The sequence below is a fragment of the Clavelina lepadiformis genome, chromosome 4 (assembly GCF_947623445.1).
Source record: "Clavelina lepadiformis chromosome 4, kaClaLepa1.1, whole genome shotgun sequence".
Lineage (NCBI taxonomy): Eukaryota > Metazoa > Chordata > Ascidiacea > Aplousobranchia > Clavelinidae > Clavelina > Clavelina lepadiformis.
Genome location: NC_135243.1, coordinates 10,371,498 through 10,391,983, shown reverse-complemented (window position 1 = coordinate 10,391,983; position 20,486 = coordinate 10,371,498). Strand labels below are relative to the sequence as shown.

The window sequence follows — 20,486 nt, the reverse complement described above, 5'->3', positions numbered from 1 at the left end:
GTTTGAAGAAGCACGATAGAACAGCAGAAAATACACAATTTCTCATAAAAGTAGTCATATGACCATGACCATAACCAATAGCAGAACGAACCGGTATTTTCTTAATAAAGAACAGTGACATAAACAATACTTATCAATTTTTATCTGTGCAATACAGTTCGGCAATTTACAGATCAGATACCATACAGCACTGATGACTAACTTTGTTGTTTTTAAAATGTAATCTATTGTAATGGTTGTTTCATTTTTTATTGCAGTCACATAGCTGTAGGTTATTACATAGTTACCTTTATTTTCAATTGAACAGCTGGCATCGTACTGCTCTTTTGAGGTTTATTTTTAAATCGAGTACTGCAAGCATTATGCCAAAAACTCCTTCTACCAAAAAGTGCAGGACACATGGTGAAGCAGTTAAGCAAGGAATTTGCTTTAATACCAGTGTTGGACAACATATTTTAAAAAACCCGCTGATAATCAATGGAATGTTGGATAAAGCTGCATTGCGATCTACTGATACTGTCTTGGAGATAGGTCCCGGAACAGGAAATATGACTGTTAAAATTATGGAAAAAGTTAAAAAAGTCATTGCTTGTGAAATTGATCCACGCATGTCAGCAGAGCTGCAAAAGCGTGTTCAAGGCACACCACTTCAAAGAAAATTGCATTTAATTGTGGGTGATGTGCTAAAGCTCGATGCCCTACCATTTTTCGATGTTTGTATTGCTAATTTGCCTTACCAGATATCTTCACCAATTGTGTTCAAACTTCTGCTTCATAGACCATTTTTTCGTTGTGCTGTGTTGATGTTTCAAAGAGAATTTGCAGAAAGGCTTGTGGCTAAACCTGGTGAAAAGTTGTACTGCCGATTGTCTCTTAACACACAACTACTTGCGAGGGTTGATTTGCTGATGAAAGTAGGCAAAAATAACTTCAAGCCACCACCAAAAGTAGAATCCAGTGTAGTTCGGATTGAACCAAGAAACCCACCTCCACCAGTGAACTTTACAGAGTGGGATGGTCTAGTACGCATTGCATTCATTCGAAAAAATAAGATGCTCACTTCATCATTTACTACAAAATCAGTGCTAGATATGTTGGAAAAAAATTATAGAATACATTGTTCAGTTAATAACAAAATCATTCCTTCAGATTTTTGTATAAAAAGTTTGGTTTCTAGTCTTTTGCTGGAAATAAAGTTTAATACGAAACGTGCCAGAACAATGGATACAGATGATTTCCTACAGTTGTTACATATTTTTAATTCCAATGGAATACACTTTGCTTAATGTAAAGTATCATAGTCTGTTATTTTTATAATACCGTATTTGTTAGGGATGTGTCAAATCAGCTGCAGAAAAACGTTTTTGATTGTATGTAGATCAAAAGAGGCAAATCAAATTTATTCAAGTATTGTTTCTAATCCAAAAATGAGTTGATTGTTTTCGCTCATCAACCAGTTGTATTAAGTTAAGGTGTGATTTCCTTTCATATCAGGTATTCGGAATAATCGTAATGAGCAAAATATGAATAGAACTATCAATTTCTGATATTCCCACAAATCCATGCTTTGTTAATTTGGCACATCACTAGTGTTTATTTTTTTACCAATCGAACCCCTGAACTTGGCTAAAAATATTACAAAATTTTACGAATAGAATATATTCAGAAAACCATTACATATTGACATTCATTATTGTATAGCTTTCAAAATCGTTTTCTTTATTGTTACTAAAGTCACACCAAATATTTTCAGTAAATAGTTGGTCAAAAAAATTCTGCATTTTAATTGTTATAGCTGGCAAATGTATCATGCTTGAATGTCTCTATACTGGATCTTTTTTGCATTGAGAGTTTGCAATTTTTAGTTTTATACATTTAGATCTATCTGTCTTGAGGTTTAAGCAGGTGGTTTTCTGTGTTTTTTGACTGCTTTCAATTTAATTATGTCTGTGTATTTTGTTGTTGTCACAGTATATAGGAAGAATAGGATCACTGTGTAAGCTAGCTTTGCTACATACTGGTCTTAATTAACAAGAGCAAACGGAGCTCTTGTGCACTGACCTTTGTGGGCAAATATTTTGGTGAATGGGCCGTTATCATAGGTGGCAGCAAACAAAAACACAAAAAAGTGTACCCAATTTGATGAATGTTTTGCAAACAATTCAGGTAAGTTAATAAACATACTGTGAAAGTTTATACACAAAGCTTTAGGAACCCACAAAACTACCTTGAATTATCATAACTTAAGATTGAGGGTGAGTTGAGTTAATGAGCTTTCGCTGGATATACATATAATTTAAAGTTGTCACTACTAAATATGTAATGTAGAAGATAAAAAAGAGAAATATATAATTTTCTGTAGCATTTTTAAAACTGCTATGATATTGGATTGTACTATGTTGTTGTTTACTTTGTTTTTATTGGCTTAAAGTTTTTTTTTCGATAAATTTTCATAATGCATTTTATTATGAATAAACAGAGTCTAAAAAGGTACGTACATATCCAGCATGAATTTGTCTGTATGGCAAAATACAGTGCTGTAAATACAGTGATAAGTAGCCCACTATTGGCCAATGGTATCATGGTCTTTATCCTCAGTCGACGAGGAAAGTGTTGGCACACATGCCCCGGTTATTGAGCTAGCCGTTGTGCAGGTTGTGATTGATAGATGCCAAGTCGCCTTCTTAGCTGATAAACAAGATTTATGATCTGCTCAGTGATATAGTAGTCACCATCATTGAGCTTGCAATCATGCAAACCTTTCTCAACACTCAGTGGTTTCTCGTAATGATTCTCTTGAGCAAACTCTAAATAACTTTTCCTGTTCAACGGTGCTAGTGAGCATTGTAATGCGAGCAGCAATATGAAATGCATCTATCTAAAAATGCACACAAAGGAGCTGCACAGTACTTGGGCTGAAGTGGTGAGAAATCATTGCCATGTGCAGTAACGCATCTTGGGGTTAGGTTGATCGGCATGCCAATTTTCTTGAATAGCAGCCATGAGTAGAAGCATGGGCCCAGTATTGATTGTAAATCAAAATTTAATTATATAATTTGCGTGCCACAAGATCGTCAGTAATTACGTAATTTTTTCTATACTACTGTGCATGTTGTTTTATAGGAATTGTTTTATAGTATCATTGTTGTAGCAAAGTATATTAATATCACAAGTTATCACTGACTACAGTATTGAGTTTGAATATTGCGAACCTTTTTCTTTTTGACAGTACAATAGTTAATAGATATATATTTCCCAGAAAGTCGTTTTTAACATTTTTCCTTTTATTATTGTTATATGTTTAAAGACAAGTTAAAGTGTGAGTAAAGATTATTTTTTATTATTGATTGTTAATAGGGCTTATTTTCTGACAAATATTTCCCCAAACTTAATTTGTTAATATTATTGATAGATATATGAATATTATTGATAGGTTTATGAAATCGCACACTTCACTTTGACATCTATTGTTGCTTTGCATGTTGGCAATGAACTCTTTGAATTGAGATATTGGCAAGAATTTTAACGGATTGGCCTAAAGTTTGTGGTTTTAAAAGTTCCATATTCTTTTGTCACAAAGAATGGAAATATTGTACGGTACTTGTAACTAGTTATCTATGTATAATTGTATATATATGCAATTATTTATGAATTATATGATGACAGACAATTTCAGTGTGCATGCACAACATCTTTGTTGTTATTGATTCCATTCATCACAAAATCAAACTTATTTCAAGTTGTATACTGTGGTTGCCACCAGCCATAATAACCATCAACTATAAGGCTCAACTGATGAAAAAGAGAATTTTATTTTCTGCTGACGTTTCATTAACCCATTCGGGTTAACTTCGTAAGGGCAATGGTATTTGACCTAATTTCATTAGGTCGGCAGGTCCGGCATGTCGAGATGTGTCCATTCTTTCACGTTTACTCTTTAGACTTTTGCCTGGTTATCTGACTCATCCCAGTCTGCGTGTTCCTTTCAGGGTGCCTTGCATGACGGTGTTGGTGTGGTCTTTGTGACTCAAAATTTGACAGAACCATGTCAGTTGGCGTCGTTTAACAACAGCAAGCAGTCAACAAGTGTTTTGATTTGGTCTCTTACATATGGGCAAACGTCTTAAATCGTGCACACACAAAAAAATGCGCACCAATCATTATAAAAAAACAAACAAAAAATAAATTATTGTCTTTTATGTCCTTTTGTTGACCAATCTTTCATCTAACCATATGCTAAAGATTATCTCACTGCATGTGGTCTGACCTCAACTGAATGTATTTTGTCAGGCTATTGATTTTAAGCCAATAACATGTTTTGCATTGGATGTCTGAACTTGTTGTGGCACGTTCTATGCTGGTAAATTTAAAAAATTTTTTAAGTCATTTACTAATGGAAGATTTTTGCATGCGATCACAGGTAAAACATTTTTAAATCTTCTCCACAGTTAGAAGCAATAACGTGCGCTTGAATTTGTTACCCATTTTGCGGTTTGCACAAAAAAAACACAGGTCACCTAAGTGTTCTTGAGACGACTCTTCGCGTGACTATAGTTTTTTCTTTGGTGTCTTTTAAAATGTAAACCCTTATGTTATATGTTTCATAAAGCAGTTTATTTTTGCCCATGCCCATTGCAAAAACCTAATCAAGTGGACATACTGAAGTAGGAAATAGGATGGCCTTGAATGGCAAAGCCTTTGAACCATTTAAGACATGAAAAGTGGGTCTCTACTATCGAATTGTGAATGAAAAGCTACATTGTACTTGTCGCTAAAGGAATTTTACTACCGGCGTTAATGCGTTTACCCCCTTTTTTATTCAGGTGTTACTCCTCACGTGTTTTAATTTTTCTCAGGTGTCACACCCCACATGGGGCATATAACTGACTTTAATTTTATCAGCACGCCATTCTATTGTTGGCAGATAATACTATTTGCAATATTTACATTTTATCTTCACCAAACATCGTAGGCCTACATATTAACAAAAAGTAGTGAGCTTTAATTCGAACTATTAGTGGCGTTACAACTTAGTAGCATTAGGCCTACGATGTAATAAACAAAGAAAGTTTTAAATTTACCAGAGTGACTAATTAATTTCTGAGCTAGTTAGGTATCGAGAATAATCATAAAGTACAGCTGCACGTTATCGTATTTAGTTGTGCATCGTCTGTTCCGTTTATTTGGCACGTGCCTCGCCGTGAAGAAAATCGAGTGAATCGTTCGGGGACCAGTGCGGCTAATTTGATGTTTTTGGTCCGCTATAAAATCGCAGTGCAAATTGCTAATTACACGAAAAGTAGTTGCTGTTATTTAAAACTGTAGGTAGGTACCATCTTCCACCCAAGTGTGACTTATTACAAGTTGATGCACAAGCAAACTTGTAATTGGAAAGTTTCCAAAAAAGTACGCTTAATTAAGACGTTTGACCATAATCATTTGATTTATGGTTTAGACTCGGGTATAAGAGACCTATGGAAGTCTTTTATAGCGCTTATTTTCAAATACCTGGATCCTTTTTTCGGTGTCAGTTAAAAGTGACACAGCGTCCATGACTCGCAGCCATAAAGGACCAAAAGATATTGTAGAAGTGTTGTATAAAAAATGGGCTGACATCATTTGGCCTTCCCGATAAATTTTCAAAGTCAGCGCTCATGGTTTGCATTTTAAAACCCTTTGGAAGAAAATACATAGGTTACTTATCGATTAATTATGGTACTGTATCTTAGCTTTTGTTTATCTTTTTGTATTTATTTATGATTCAGAAAGTTTCTTGATAACGTAAAACTGTTTTAAAACGTTGAAATATTACATCCTGCATTGGTTAAACTTTCCGCTGGTCGAAATGGAAACTTTTTGTAATGGTCAATATAAGGATTACACTGTACAGTGTAGATTGTTATATACTTGTTGATAATGTTTTTCAAAATAATTTGCACATAAAGCAGATTTAAGTGTTAATTCATTAAAGATGTTTGTATATCAAACCAAAAGTTATGCAGACATTAACATTTAATTGAACAAATTTTTTGCTGCAGGGTGTAGCAAACTTGAAACTTGGTTGCAATTTATGTCCCCAGTTTATAGGCAGTCATTTTAATAGCAGTGTTGTCAGTCAAACTACCAATAACAGGTATGTATTTGTGTAATATATCTTGGCTTGTGTTTTTTAAAATTTATCTATTTAGGTTTATTTCTAACTTGTTATGATGTTAATATACTTATTTCATTTAACTAAAGTGTTTCATCTTGTTTATAGTATTTTGACCTATATATGTATGTGATGATTGCAGGCTTCAAATGCGTGGTCATACCGAGACAGACTTCATTCCTTTCAAAAATGCAGACAACTCTCCATCATGCAAAAAGAAGGCAACACTGGCAAAATATGACGGCTCTGTTTCCCCACCACATGGAGGAAAAAAAAGGAGAGAGAATCACGGTAACTTGAATCAACAGCTTATGCGACATAACTGTGTGATGAACCTTCCACAACCTGCATGGGTGTTGAGAAACTATTGTCCTGGAATGGTTGGGTGAGTATTTTTATGTTTTTTTTAAGGTATTCTTTGTAATACAACATCTGTACTGATATATTCATATATATGTTATTTTAGTCTACATGATGAAATAGAAGATTTTTACAACTACATACGACCCACTGAAGAAGAAAAATGCATGAGAGAGCATGTCATTAAATCAGTTAAAGATATTGTACTTCAGCTATGGCCTACAGCAGAGGTTTGCATACTCATTAAAGCATTTTTGAGAAATGGTGGTGTTTTTGCGGATTGTAAAAATTACCATTTAGTATTATGTCACATTATGTTTCAAATTTGTCAGTAACTCATTTTTCAGTTAAAATCACAACTATTATTTCTACATAACAAGAAATATTTTAACAGCTTGATGTGTTCGGAAGTTTTCCAACAAATCTCTATTTACCAACAAGGTATGTTTTATAATTTATACCCACAAAAATGTTACACGGAAGTTATGCTTGACAAATTTAATTTGATGTTGGTATGCTAAGTTATCTTCCGTTTTGTTTATTGTTTTTTACTTAGCGACATTGACATCGTGCTCTTTGGTAAATGGAAATTTTTGCCATTGTGGGAATTAAAAGAAGAGCTTGTCGGTAAAGGAATTGCTGATGAACACTCTGTAAAGGTGCTTGACAGGGCAGCTGTAAGTGTTAGTATAGTAGGCTGAATAAGGAAAATTTAACTGGAATTTTTCAAACATTCTGTAAAATGCATTGGACTCATAAATCTGACATCACTATATCCGTTATTTGCACTAAGGCCTGCAGTATTACTTTAAGGTCAGGTTGAATTTTTCTGTTAGATACACTAACATTGATGCTGATATATTTCTATATTACAAACACTTTCATGATTTTATTTCAATGTGTATAGGTCCCCATCATCAAATTTCGACACCCTGGCACTGGTGTGAAAGTGGACATTAGCTTTAATATGAAAAGCGGAGTGCAAAGTGTTCAGCTCATCAAGGTATTATTTCACGTTATTGGCTTATTTGTGAAACCCATTGTGTGAAACTTCACTCACCTATATGACAAGTCTGACTTTATTGTTTACAACCTGTATTGTGATGGTATGAGTTTGTGTTTAACGGCTTCTTCTGTTTAAAAATGGAAAAAAGTAATAATCATTTATTTAAAGCCATGTGGAATTAGCTCATTCTCTTTTGCCGTTTCAAAATAGGTTTTAAATACACCAAAAGAACAAAACATATACAGTCAAATACTATTGATTGAACTGAAATTAGGATACTGTTCCTAATGGGGACTTGAATAAATCTGGGCAAATTGCCGAATGACTTAATCATTCAGACGCTATGTATCCTAACAATTTTTACTGGTATTGACTGGATGTTTACCCTTTTAAGATTTTGCAAAATAACTCTCATGAACAAAAATGTTGTTTGGAACTTATATGACACACATTTAAACAACGTTTGTTTCAGGACTATATGGAAAAATATCCAACTCTTCCAAAACTAATCTTTGTTTTAAAACAATTTCTTGTCATGCGCGACTTAAATGAAGTTTGGACTGGTGGTGTGAGCTCCTATTCATTAATTCTTCTTTGTGTGAGCTTTTTGCAGGTTAGTTTACATCTAATGTTTAGATCTGTTTGCAGGTGCACCATACTGCCCTTAAAGAATTATTTGTCACTAGTGTACATGAATATTTTGCGAGCACAAACAAATCCAAATCTAGTGGATTATAATCTATAATTACAAAACAATAAAATTTTATTCATATGTTAGCAAGTTTGGTTTATAACATGACCCAATCACTAAGCGATTTGCATTGTTTTAAATGAATGGCAATTGAAAAGTTATTTTTGTTTGGTAATGAGTCCTACTTTAGATTGTTAAGAAGTAGGGCTTAGGTTATTATGTATCCCTTCTTAGGCTAAGCCTTTAAACTAAATAATTATTTCTCATTAAATTCCAATTTATCACTGATCTTGTGTTCTTCTTCTCTTCGGGTTTGGGTTTGTTTTAGAACAAGTAATACACCGAACAGTTTTGTTTTTTTTTGCATCATACATACAGCTGCACTGTGTGTAGGTGTGATACTAGGGATGTGTCACCTTGAAAAAGATTTGGATTTGTGAGCATACAAGTAAATGATAAATTTTAAGAGTAGTGAGAATCTGAATCTGCCAACTTTGCTCATTGCACTTGATCAAAGTTCCTAACAAGCAAGGAAATCATACTTAAGTTGTCACTTCATTGATGTATGATAGATGTCATTGCACAATATTCGGATTTTTGTTTGATTTGGCACATCTTTAGATAAGCCTATTTACTTTTTTCAACTTTCAAACGATTTATTTATTTCCCAGAGATGGCTGTTGCTTGATAAGTGTATTTTTGGTACGACTTGTTGCTGATACTTGCATATATGGGTGTTGGTTGTTGATTTTCCTACAATTTAGCTACATTGGAGATCCGATGCAGCTTACCCCGATGCCAATCTTGGAGTGTTATTGATTGAATTTTTTGAGCTGTATGGAAAACATTTCAACTTCCAGAATGCTTGCATTAGTGTAAAGGGCAATGGTGGTTTAATCAGCAAAGAGGAGGTGTGTATGACAAATAAAATTAATACTAACACTATATATAAATAAAACTGAACAGGAGTTTTTAGGCTTTATTTTAGCACTAAGTTTATAATATCGTAATAAGTGTTGCAAGACTGTTATTCAAAAACCAGTTTTGGCTGGTTTTCAATTTTTAATAAATAACCGATAAAATCATAGTACAAAAACCAGTTTGCCGGCTTTCTAAGATTATGCTCCTCAAAGCTAGTTATCGTAAAAAATCGTTCACTTGAGGCACTTGCCCAGGACATCCACTTCTTTTCTTGGCCTTGCTGCGACTTGTTCTGTAAAGGTAGTTAAGTGCAACAGCTGGAGCTAACGAAGGTCGCAGAGCTAAATCGACTAAGTGTTTAAGGGCACACGACGGTAATCAAGCTTGCATTGTATGTGTGAGGCAGTGTCCTTTGGTACTGCTTCATCGGTATTGAAAATTTATTTGAAATCAATGGCGGGATGCTTTTCTATTTTTGCTGAATGATGTAATCTTCAATACAGTAAGATTTCATAGCTGCAATTGCTATTAAATCTGTCAAATAGGATAATGTCGATGAAAATTGGGTAAACTCCGATTTTTGAATTCATTTCCCCGCTTTTACGTCATAAAAAATGAGAAGGGACTCCAAAATGTTTTTTTCGCATTTATTTCTGCAGAAGTTTCTGAAATAGACGTGGGAGTACAGATCAACAAACCCTCGCAAACTAAGCTAAGTTCACATTCTTTTGGAAACAAAAGCATGTTTTAATGAACAAGACATTATTTTGCATTTGAACCGGTAAATAGCTATTCTATTTTTGGTGAAATGCTCAACGCTTGCTCAATGTTTCTTCTTACGGCTTCATATTATTGGGCTAGCTAACGTAGACAGCTTTTTTTTGCACAAATTCTGGTCAACTTCTCACTACAGAAACAAGATTTAACCAACCTTGGTGAAGTAACAGTTGAATGAAAGAGGATACCAGTGAGTGAACTATGACGAAATAGTCATAGTAACACCTGTCATATTATGATCACAATGCTTATTACAATTTCATTTTAGCAAAGTGCGGGAGTTTTTTTTGATAAGTTTTGGTATCACTTCTAATAAAGCAATAATTTCCTTATTTTCATTGTTTTTCAAATAATATATCTCCTTTTATCTCAATTTAAAAGGTGTATTTCCACAAGTTGACACAATCCGCAGCAATTAAATTCAGCCAGATCTTTGGAAGTGCAAGGATAGTATAGCAATGGGCAGCGTAGAAGATGCTTTGACGTCTGGGTGGCTGCGTCACAACAGAAAGTGGTGTTACCAGTCTTACAACCCCATTTTATCACTAAAGCTAGTGCGAAGGCAGTCCAGAGTTTTCGATTTCGGCCATGGGATTTTGGTTGCCCAGTGGTTGATTTCTTTGAAAGGAATCCTGCTTATTAAGGTATCAGGAGGGGTTTCACAGCTGGTGCAAGTCTTGCCAATGTCAAGCGCTTGAAAAGCTTACATGGGTGACACAGAAGAGATAACGGTCTAAATATTTTCACCAGGATTGGGTCTTTTCCAGGTTTGAGGAAAGCAATGATGCATACTTTTCGCCAGATTTTTGGGTTGTATTTTTGTGACATGCAGCAGTTGAACAAGAAGAAGCCATTCTCTAGCACAATGACCAAGTTCCTTAATTTGTTTGGTCACAATCCCATCTAGCCCAATCGCCTTGCAATTCTTTCAATCAATCAATCATTTTATTTTTCACCAAAAGCACGGTGGAGACAAAAAATTAAGCTATTTGTTACTAACACGTTCCAATCAACAGGAAAAAGTGACAAAGCCGAAAAGGCTTAAAACGTGCTCAAGAGAAATAACGTTGATATTTGTTGGTAACAACTAGCACGGCCACTAAACCTATAATTAATTAAATCTATAAAACATAAGTTGAAAAGGCAAAAATTGAGCAGACGAGCAGGTGGTTTGTTCAAGCAACTGATGATTGAAAATTGCTTTAATTCTGTACATCAGAGGGACTTTAATAGTGGCGTTGAGCTCTTCCATAGAGAAAGGCTTTGTCAAGCTAGAGGCTTCGGAATTAGATTTTGCACTGATCATAGCTTCAGGTGCGGTAAGCTTCTTTCCCTTCATTTTCTCATTCATAAGGAGCTGTTGAGCAACTTGGTTACCAGTGACTGGGTTATGTTGCTGCTTTGTAGTGGCTGCATCATTACATAGTTTTTGAATTAGGTTCCATGACGTTTGCTGTTTCTAGACATGTCGGGTGTTTCTATGGCCTCCTGCCATCTAGATTGCTGTGGTTCAGATATGGAGGCCATGACAATTTGTCTGATTGCAATTGTGTTTCAGCAAAGGGGTCATCTTCACATTTTGACCTATAGATTTTTAAAATCTCAATACTTTCATGGCTTTCGGGACATACTTCGGTCAGCACCCACAGGGGGTGGTTTTCTTGGCAATGGTTTGCATATCTCAGGTATTATGGTATTTGATTGGCATATCTCAGGCCATAGTCACGGTTTCTAGCAATTTGTTATTTATGAAGAACAATTTGGACAAACAACAAAAAGCCAAGAAATATTTCAAGGGTCAATTGGCCTTGGCTTATTAAAACACATTATTGGTGTCTTGGCATACTGTTTTCTAAACTTGTCACTACTCCATCAAGCAGCTGTCACTGCATCACAATAACAGCATATGTGACTGGCCAAAATTGCTAGAAGTCAGCAATAACTGGAAGCTATGAAAGCTGCAGAAGAACATAGGTCCCTTTTGACAAGTAAAATAAGAAGTAAAAAGGAATCTTAAAAGAACATGTTTGCAACAGCCAGGACGTTTTTTTATTTTGGATATATTGTATTTCATTTTGCTCTTATATTTTTTGAATTTGGAGTTTGTTTGGTAGTAAGCGTAAGTGGAAAAATGCCGAAGAGAATTTGCTGTACTGGAAGCTCTCTTGTGCTTGCAAGATATTGATTTCAGTTGTTATGATGAAATTTTTTTGGATGAAGAGGTAGACCAAACATTTGAAAAGGTTTTCAATATGCAATAGATAACGATGCAAGTGATGCCAGTGAAGAACTCTCAGATCATGAAGATGATGTTAAACAACCTGATCAAACTGTGATTTCTTCTGTCACTGGGAAAAGTAGTGCGAAAGCAGAGCAGTGGCAGACAGTAATTCACAAAATCAATTACCCAATGCTTTAGCAATTTACGAAAAAGATAGATTCTCGTGGATGGAGGTAACTTCTCAGTCACGTTGTCTCTTTAAAGGGAGGTGACCAAAAGAAGCTCAAACAAGCAATGAACACATAAATATTGTATGTCGCATCATACATTATAAATATCATTTACATGGAGAATAATGCTGGTCGAATTTTAAATTTAATGGGTCAATATGTAGAAACATTCAAAAATGTGCCATTGCTAAATACAGCATGTACCCAAAAACAATTACTGGAATGTAACATTAACTGAACTGGATAAATTTTGGGGTTTATAATTGCTAGAGGCATCTTGCATCACGGTCTGTCTGTATGGAACAAATTTAGGGCTGTTCCATGTTCAGCAAGACTCTGACTCAAAACAGGTATTTTGAAATTATATGGTTTTTATGCTTGGATCTAAAAAGTTTGAAGACTGACTGAAGACGAATTTTGGTTACCCTGTTCTCAGTTTTTACTTGTAGGTTAATAAGCAACTTTTTCCTGGTTAACCAGATCGGGTCATTCATTCAGTATATATATGGCCAATAACCTAGATAAATTTGGTTTAAAATTCTGGATGGTGGTTGATTCGGAGACTGATACCCATACCTTCGGAAAGATGACACTAGACATTTTTTAATGTCTGTTTCAACCAGCGTCGTAATCAAGCTCATGCAACTGCTCTTCGAACTAGTTTACGTATCAATTTGCGGAAAATGTTTAACTCGATAATTAATCGATAGATACAGGTCAAATAATATTCTAAGAAAACATTTGCAAATGAGAACAGATTTTATAAGTACAGATTTGAGATAAACAGCTATATATCAATTGACACACTTTGGGAATTCTAGGTAGATAAAAATCTCGGGACTTCTAGTGTCAATAATTCTTCTTGGTATAAGATAAACTTATCAGTAGCATTTACACCACACTCTAAATAACTTCAGCTTTAGGTTTCTACATGTCAGATATCTGAATCTTTTTTACCCAGGCACCAAACTTTTTGACAAAAGGCCAGATAAGTATGAGAACTGAGGATAACCGGCTGGATTACCTCTTTGTTTAATAGACTACAATGCTAAAAGCTCATTTTTGGCACATTGAGGCGGGCCAGACAAATTAATCTCTTATTGTTTAGTTTGGTGTAATTATTTTGCATTTGTTCAAGGGACAAAGTAAATATGCCTGTTGCTAATGTTGAAGTTTGTTTTATGGTATTTTATTTATTTTAGCTGAAAAATGGTTAAATAAAAATAAATTACACCATATTTGTGCTTACAGTTTCGGCAGCAGTTGGACAATGGCTCTGCTCCATCACTTCTTTCAATCGAAGATCCTTTGACACCAGGTCAGTGAACTCGGTTAATTTTGTTTTGTTACATATAAATAAAATGAAAATGGAGCAAATAAAGAATTGATTGGTTTTATCTGTCAGAATATAAGTAGGACAAAGAAAAGAAAAAGGCTTAACACAAAACTATGTATAGAATTAAAAGAACAGTATAATCTGGTATATATGAAATTTTAAATCGTAAATATTTTATGTCAAAGGTAATGACCTGGGGCGTGGGTCCTATTGCTTGTTACAAGTTCGAAATGCATTCAATCATGCATATTTAACTCTTACCTCAGCTTTATACAAGCAACGTGAATACTCAGATTACCAGCCTGTTAGGTAAGATTTCTGGTGAAGATGTTTAATGAAATAGCAGTATTATTTCTTACCAATTTGTTCAGGGGTGTCAAACAATGCGATAAATGTGATGATATTTTGGGATTTTAAAATAACAAACACTACACTCCTTAAGCATAATATTGAGATCTTTGTTGATGCGAAATGCTGCGTACAAAGTAGCCAGACAAAAATATGATGTAGCAAGTAGAGTGAATTAATTGTATTGCCTTGCTTTGAACTATTGTAAAGCATTACACGGTTATGTGTATTACGGTCTTCTTATCATAGTGGACATAATTGTTAGCATAATATATTTAGCAAAGCCTGATCTCTTGATACTATTATACAAACAATTTTATTTGTTTTGACAGCCTTTTAAGTTTGATCATTCAAATATCTTTGGATATAATTGAGTTACGCTCTGTTGTAAGAAACAGAAGGCAACTATATTTGTCCACTTCTTCCATTGCATTGGGTAAGCTATTACAGTAAACTCCTCTTATTACGACCACCTTGGACCGGAGCCTTTTGGTCATAATATCCAAATGGTCACAACAACCGAAACTGCTACAGTACAGTGCAACCATACCAGCATCCATACAGTTACGCACAAAATGACAGAAAACACCAAATTCATCATTTATTTTATTAACATCAAACAGCAACATTAAGTGAATGTATGTCAGTGAATTGAGAACACACTTGGCACAATTGTCCCTGCTAGGCTGTATAATTGACGCAAAATATTGCGAGAAAAATCTGAAAAGGATGGAAAGAGTGGTCATAATATCTGAAGACTGGTCATAATAAACGGATAATTTTATATGGAAAAATTCGGGATTGTATCAAAATGGTCATTTAAAGCGGGTGGTCATATTAGGTCATATTATCCATGATCATTATAAGCGGATTCTACTGTATATATAAATATATATATCTGCGTTTGCTTCGTTAGAAATGGACCAGACTTGCTCTTGTAAGAAGTTTCAGTTTTCATAATGGCTGAACTTTTTTGAGACAAGTTACACAAAAACTTTCTTCAATTTACTGTACGGTAATTATATTTCTGTGTTTTTAGTCTCAAGCGATTTACCGCATCCACCAAGATGCTCAACTGGTTCCTCTGAATGCAGTAATGGTATGTCAAGCTTTCTACAACTACTTTGCTTGTTCCTATGCTTTTTGTTGAAGTCAAAGATAACTTAATATGTTGAAAATTACAGCTTCAAGTTCAGACGAGGTAAATGCTCCATCATCTGAGGACTACATATCTTCGTATTCTGTTGACTCGGTACCGTGTTGCTTATACTATACTTTCTGTGATTCCTATTATCATACAGTAACTGTATTTATTTCTTGATTGGTTTGTCTTTATGCTTTTTTTTCTGTTATAGATTTGTCAATTACAGTACTAGCACATGGTGTGCTGTTATCAGTTTGCCCAAACTGGTTGTTAAACTTGTGAGATCACTGAACCATTTGTTGATTTATGGAAAAAAATAACAATCAGCAGAAACTTAATTTGAGATAAAGTCTTTATTTTGCATTTTATTTTAAAAGTTAAAAATTACGGGACTTTGATTTTTTTTAAACTTTTTTCACCCAAAAAATAACCCAATGCAGTGGTGCCATACCTTATACCCAAAACGTTTATTTTATTTTTGAAGTTGGTAAACTTGGAAGCGTACATTCTTTCTCAAACGTTTCAACTGAATCTCTTCAAATCTACCCAGACCACACTTGCAATGCAAATGTTAATACTGTTCTTAAATGCTAATGTGCTGAGGTTAACTTGTAATTCGACGTCGCGTTTCACTCGCTTTGTGTATTGTTTGTGACAAAATGGAATGACTTTCTTTCTAGAATTTTGCTCTTTAGTAATGTTTAGTTAAATTCAACAGGGACTCAATCACCACTTGTATTGTTTCTGCAAATGACCTGTGGAGCTGTAGGCTGCCTTTACTGAAGGCAAGGGAGTGTAAATTTTTCACAAGTTGGTTAATCAGAAGGAAAATTCCATACGGCAATGTTTGTTGCATAAAGTTTTTGTCCTAAATTTTGGTTTCTCAATTAATGCAAAGAAACAGAGACCTAATAGCAGATAGCACAAAAAGCGTAGTTTGTTCCACGGCCAATTTTCCATTGAATATTGAATGAAAACCCAAGTATCTTACTTTTGCAGACAGGCATTATATTTTATTCATTCTGGTATGTTATTGTAAGTTTGTAACCAGTGTTAGGTTGCAAACATGGGTTTTAAGCAGAATTGTATAGATTCTACTTTTTTCTACGAATTGACTTGACTCAAGTCAGTGTGATTTAAAGTAACTTTCCCAATAAAGTTAAATGGCCTTGAACGCATATCGTACTGTAAAAACAATGTGAATTTTGTGAAATTTCTCAACTCTCCTTGATGGCAGAAACGGTATTTGTATGGCTTGGTTTCACATAAGCATTGACTTGACTCCAGTCATTACTTTCACGTAATGCGATTTGAACTGAGTTTTTCAATTTAAATGGCTTGGTTTGCTTTCAAAAATAGCATTGGTGTTAAGACAATAATTGCAGTAGTCATTCGTAAGCTTCTAAAACTTACAAAATCGATCCTACCTATAGACAAGATGACCACCCCTGTTGCTTAGTGTATTACTTTGAGGAACATGCCATGCGAAATATTTTTATTAAATGAAAGTCCAGAACCATGAATTTTAACCTTAATTGCTCGCACTTCCCTGAGAACTAGAATTGTGTTTTGTAAGATAACTTTTTTGCATTGAGAAGTACTAATGTTTTGTCAACTATATACCTTTTTTTAAAGGAAACAGATTACCATACCAATCGTGCTTCTGTAAGAAAGTGCCATGTGAACACTGCTAAACGCAATATGCCTGCACAACGTGCCAAATCTGCAGATTGTCTACGGGTGCAAAAAGGATTTTCAGCAAACACTGTCTTTTCACAAGTGAAAAATCCAAGCAGAACTCATTCTGCAGATAGAAAAAAAACAATACCAAGAAAAGGTGCACATACTTCATCATTTGTTGCCATTAGCCCGAGATGTACAGATTCAAAAAGTACCTTGATTTCAATGGAAGCTTCAGAGAAGAGTGAAACACATCTAACATATTCTAATGCAGTAAAACTCAAAGCAGCACCAGGCAAAAAAGCTGCTAAAGCCAATATAGGTACTTGCAAAGTGCATGCCTGTGCAGTGGTGCTCAACTAATAGCAAATAGGTAAACTTTAAAGGAGACATTTTGTCTTTTAGACCAGCAGCCTAATGACGTTACTAAAGTTGAAAATTATGTCAAGAAAGATTTTTCAAAGGCAATCATTTGCAACTCAAACAAAAATCATAAGCAACAAACAAGGGTAAGTATGTTTTAAACATAGTATATAGATTTGCTTGTTAATTTTACATACATCACATAGGGTTGCTAGATAACGACTTTATGATATTTGCCTTTGAAGTATTTTGTATGTTGTTTGCGCAATTATTTTGTGGTAGTTGGTGATATATTTTTACTCACATGTTTTGTACTAGACCTATCGCAGGAATCTTTGTAGTCAGAAAAATAATGGTAGAAATCTTTGCGGAATATATGGACACTCTTTCAATCCTTCAACCAAATCTTTGAATTCCTCTGACAAGTTGCGCTCTGGCAGATAGCAAATCATGCTATTTTTGGAAATTTTAAAAACAGTGTTATGTCCTCAGTCATTTTTGAAGTGTTTCATTGGACGATACACGACAAAGCAGCAGTTGCATCTACAAAAACAAGACAATTGCCAATTCTGCTGTTGTGTTTTTTGTTTTAAACTACAAAATTTCCAAAAGTAATGTTCATGCAAGAACGGTGTTAGATTGATGAGTAACTTGGTCCATATTTCTATTTAAAATGGTTGACATAGCTAGATATCAATTAAAGTTCTTTTTTTCTTGAAAGATGAGGCATGCTGTGATATTCAAGAATTATTTTCTGCTATTGTAATAGTAATACATCTCTGGCCTTACTGTTGATGTATCTTGAATGGTATAGAAAACCCCTTGAAAAACAGCTAGATTTTTATGCTAATTGCTACTACTGTCTTTATTACTTTGTGCTTTGTAGTTGTTTTGATATTTTTGTGCCTTTGTTTTCTTTTGATACTGTGACATAATATTTTTCAAATCATTTGATGAGGGTAGAAACACATAACATGTGAAAACCTATCTGGAACAATTTTCTTTTATGTATTCATATATATGCATTTGAGCACACCGTTGGCAACATAACCAATGCTGATCAATATGCCTTGCATTACGATGCAAGCTGTTTTTTTCTCAGTTAGTATTACAGTGTAAGATTTATCAATGTAGTCAATAGCATATATTTTGTAAAATGCTTATAAAAGACAAAATATGAGCGTTGTGAAAAATTTATAGCCATCTGAATGTACTGAGGTTCAAGCGATTCTATTCCTTCAAACTATGTCCATAATTATGATGTAGGAGCTGTTGCCAACAATGCACATGTTGTCATGACATTGATATTATTTTTGTGATGCCTTGGTTGAAGGATTTTATTGACATCTTTGGATGACGCTGTTCACATCTCTTTATGTATTTTAGTGGTTGAAAGCTTCCATTCTCACTTCTAATTTGCATTATGCAGCATTAATTACATACCTGAATATAACTAGGAACTAATCTTGTAACTTTGTAGTAACATGCTTGGCAGCACTTGGCATAATTTTTAGTTTTAATTGTATTTATACTCTAATGTTTATTTAGACATCATACTTTCTTTCATTTGGCAATTGAAAAGGGAAATTCAAAAATGCAATTTAGTAGATTTTTTTGTTTTGTCACTACAGATGCTGAATTTGTGTGACAAAGTGTTGTAAATATATGTATATTGATACAAAAGCAATGAGTTTGGTTTTATGGTTGGAGTTTTTTCTGCTTTGCATTATAATATTTCGTTCCTGGCTTTTATGGCTGATCAATCAGGTTTGTATTGCAGCATTATGCAGTCGCAATTTTGGAATGCATCATCCAGTTTCATAGTTTGTTCAGTTTTAGCCATAATTTACATAGAATTCAATTGTAAAGCCTGCGCCGAATATTTTTTGTGTGTTATATAGTTGATGTTGAATGCGTTTTCCAATTGCATAAGAATATCACAAAAGGAGAACACCTTGTCTTGCAAAATAATTCAAACTGTGCTTGGTTTGAAATTTATAGGTGTAATGCAAACTCAATGTGGCAAATGTTCCTCAATTTTTTGTAGCAAACTTACATTACCACAGCAGTTAGTGCTCATGCATATAAAAACAGAATATATAACATTGCTTTTTTATGTTTGCGCGAGTTTTATTCATTAGTTTGTGAAATATTTTGTTGTTTTTAAACACTTGGTTTATCACAAGATTAACTTTGCAATGAGCAAAAATATTGGGAACAGTAGATGCACAACACTCAAACACCTTACTGTGTTTGGTTTTGTACCAGGTTATGTTTATAGTGTTTAATTATTATATTTGCCAATTGGTAGATATTGTTAAAAATCGATTTGATACCTGGTATTTGGTTTTTCACTCCTTTTGTGTGGTGTCAGTGTGTTATTATAGTACTATTGCTCATTTGTATATGCTATTTGCTATTTTCCATTTCAAACATTGAAAGTTCAAAAAATAATAAAATTGACAATTGTGCTCATATGCTGTAATTGTTGTGGAATACCTGGTCGGAAGTTATTCAAAACGGGATAGCAGAAATTTAACTTATTGAAGCTTATTGAAACTTATTGACATATACTCCACTAAGGTAATACGCTGATTTTTCAACTGTAAACATTATCTTTAAAAAATTTGCCCAAATCTCTGGTTGTAGAGATAATTTTGATAAATCGCTGGCGTTTTACGTTGAAATTTTGAGAAATACAACAAGTAAACCATAGCCCAGGAAGGTTTAAAATGGCCGACTGATTCTATTGATTATTATTTGGGAATTACCGTTCCAATAGATAGAGAAAATAACCAAAAACTGTTTGCTATGAATTTCCACAGTAGTTCAAACAAAATGTCTACCTTACTAAACCTTTGATCATGTAGGGACTTGACGTTGATAGGGAAAATTACTATTCTTAAATCATTGGTAATTCCAACTTAAACTTACAAGGCAAGTGTACTTCTTATTAATCTTCCGGCGATCGTTATGAAGAAAGTGAAAGCCTTGTTGTATCGCTTTGTCTGGGGTTCGAAATGGGAACGAATCAAACGCGAAACTTTGTGCACTAGTTATGCTGAAGGCGGTGCAAACATGATTGACATCGAGGCATATATAAACGCATTAAAACAAATTGGATTAAGCTACTTATTGACCCTAGTTACCAGTCTTCATGGAAAGAACTTGAAAAACTTTTTTTCAGAGACTCGTTGCTTTCATGCCTCCTACCGTTCACGGAAACGAAGTTGCCTAAAACTGTTTTGCCACTACGCT

General features: G+C 34.3%; 3 protein-coding genes across 4 annotated transcripts in view; all 3 read left to right on the top strand.

Moving 5' to 3' along the window:
- The first annotated feature begins 236 nt into the window (after positions 1–236).
- Positions 237–1,971, top strand: LOC143451603 (putative dimethyladenosine transferase). The gene has a single exon (XM_076952302.1). It carries the CDS (start codon positions 363–365, stop codon positions 1,284–1,286), a length of 924 nt encoding a protein of 307 aa, XP_076808417.1. The 5' UTR covers positions 237–362; the 3' UTR covers positions 1,287–1,971.
- On the top strand, positions 1,969–19,703 carry LOC143451601 (terminal nucleotidyltransferase 4A-like). 2 transcript variants are annotated; one of them, XM_076952298.1, is made up of 18 exons: positions 2,029–2,166; positions 3,434–3,597; positions 6,039–6,133; positions 6,294–6,536; positions 6,618–6,741; positions 6,906–6,952; positions 7,068–7,188; positions 7,419–7,514; positions 7,990–8,130; positions 8,973–9,119; positions 13,609–13,675; positions 13,879–14,002; positions 14,374–14,477; positions 15,081–15,140; positions 15,226–15,293; positions 16,821–17,187; positions 17,271–17,374; positions 17,547–19,703. In XM_076952298.1, the coding sequence occupies exons 4-18, from the start codon at positions 6,301–6,303 to the stop codon at positions 17,670–17,672; spliced, it is 1,932 nt and encodes a 643-aa protein (XP_076808413.1). In that variant the 5' UTR covers positions 2,029–2,166; positions 3,434–3,597; positions 6,039–6,133; positions 6,294–6,300; the 3' UTR covers positions 17,673–19,703. The 2 variants fall into 2 exon arrangements, with proteins under 2 accessions (XP_076808412.1, XP_076808413.1); XM_076952297.1 differs by lacking the exon at positions 3,434–3,597 and having other exon boundaries at positions 1,969–2,166.
- The window catches only part of LOC143451602 (alanyl-tRNA editing protein Aarsd1-like), a 63,234-nt gene continuing 47,817 nt past the window's right edge, over positions 5,070–20,486 (top strand). Inside the window, exon 1 of the mRNA XM_076952299.1 lies at positions 5,070–5,073. The gene's annotated coding sequence lies outside the window, so the exon portion shown is untranslated. The remainder of the gene's footprint in view (positions 5,074–20,486) is intronic.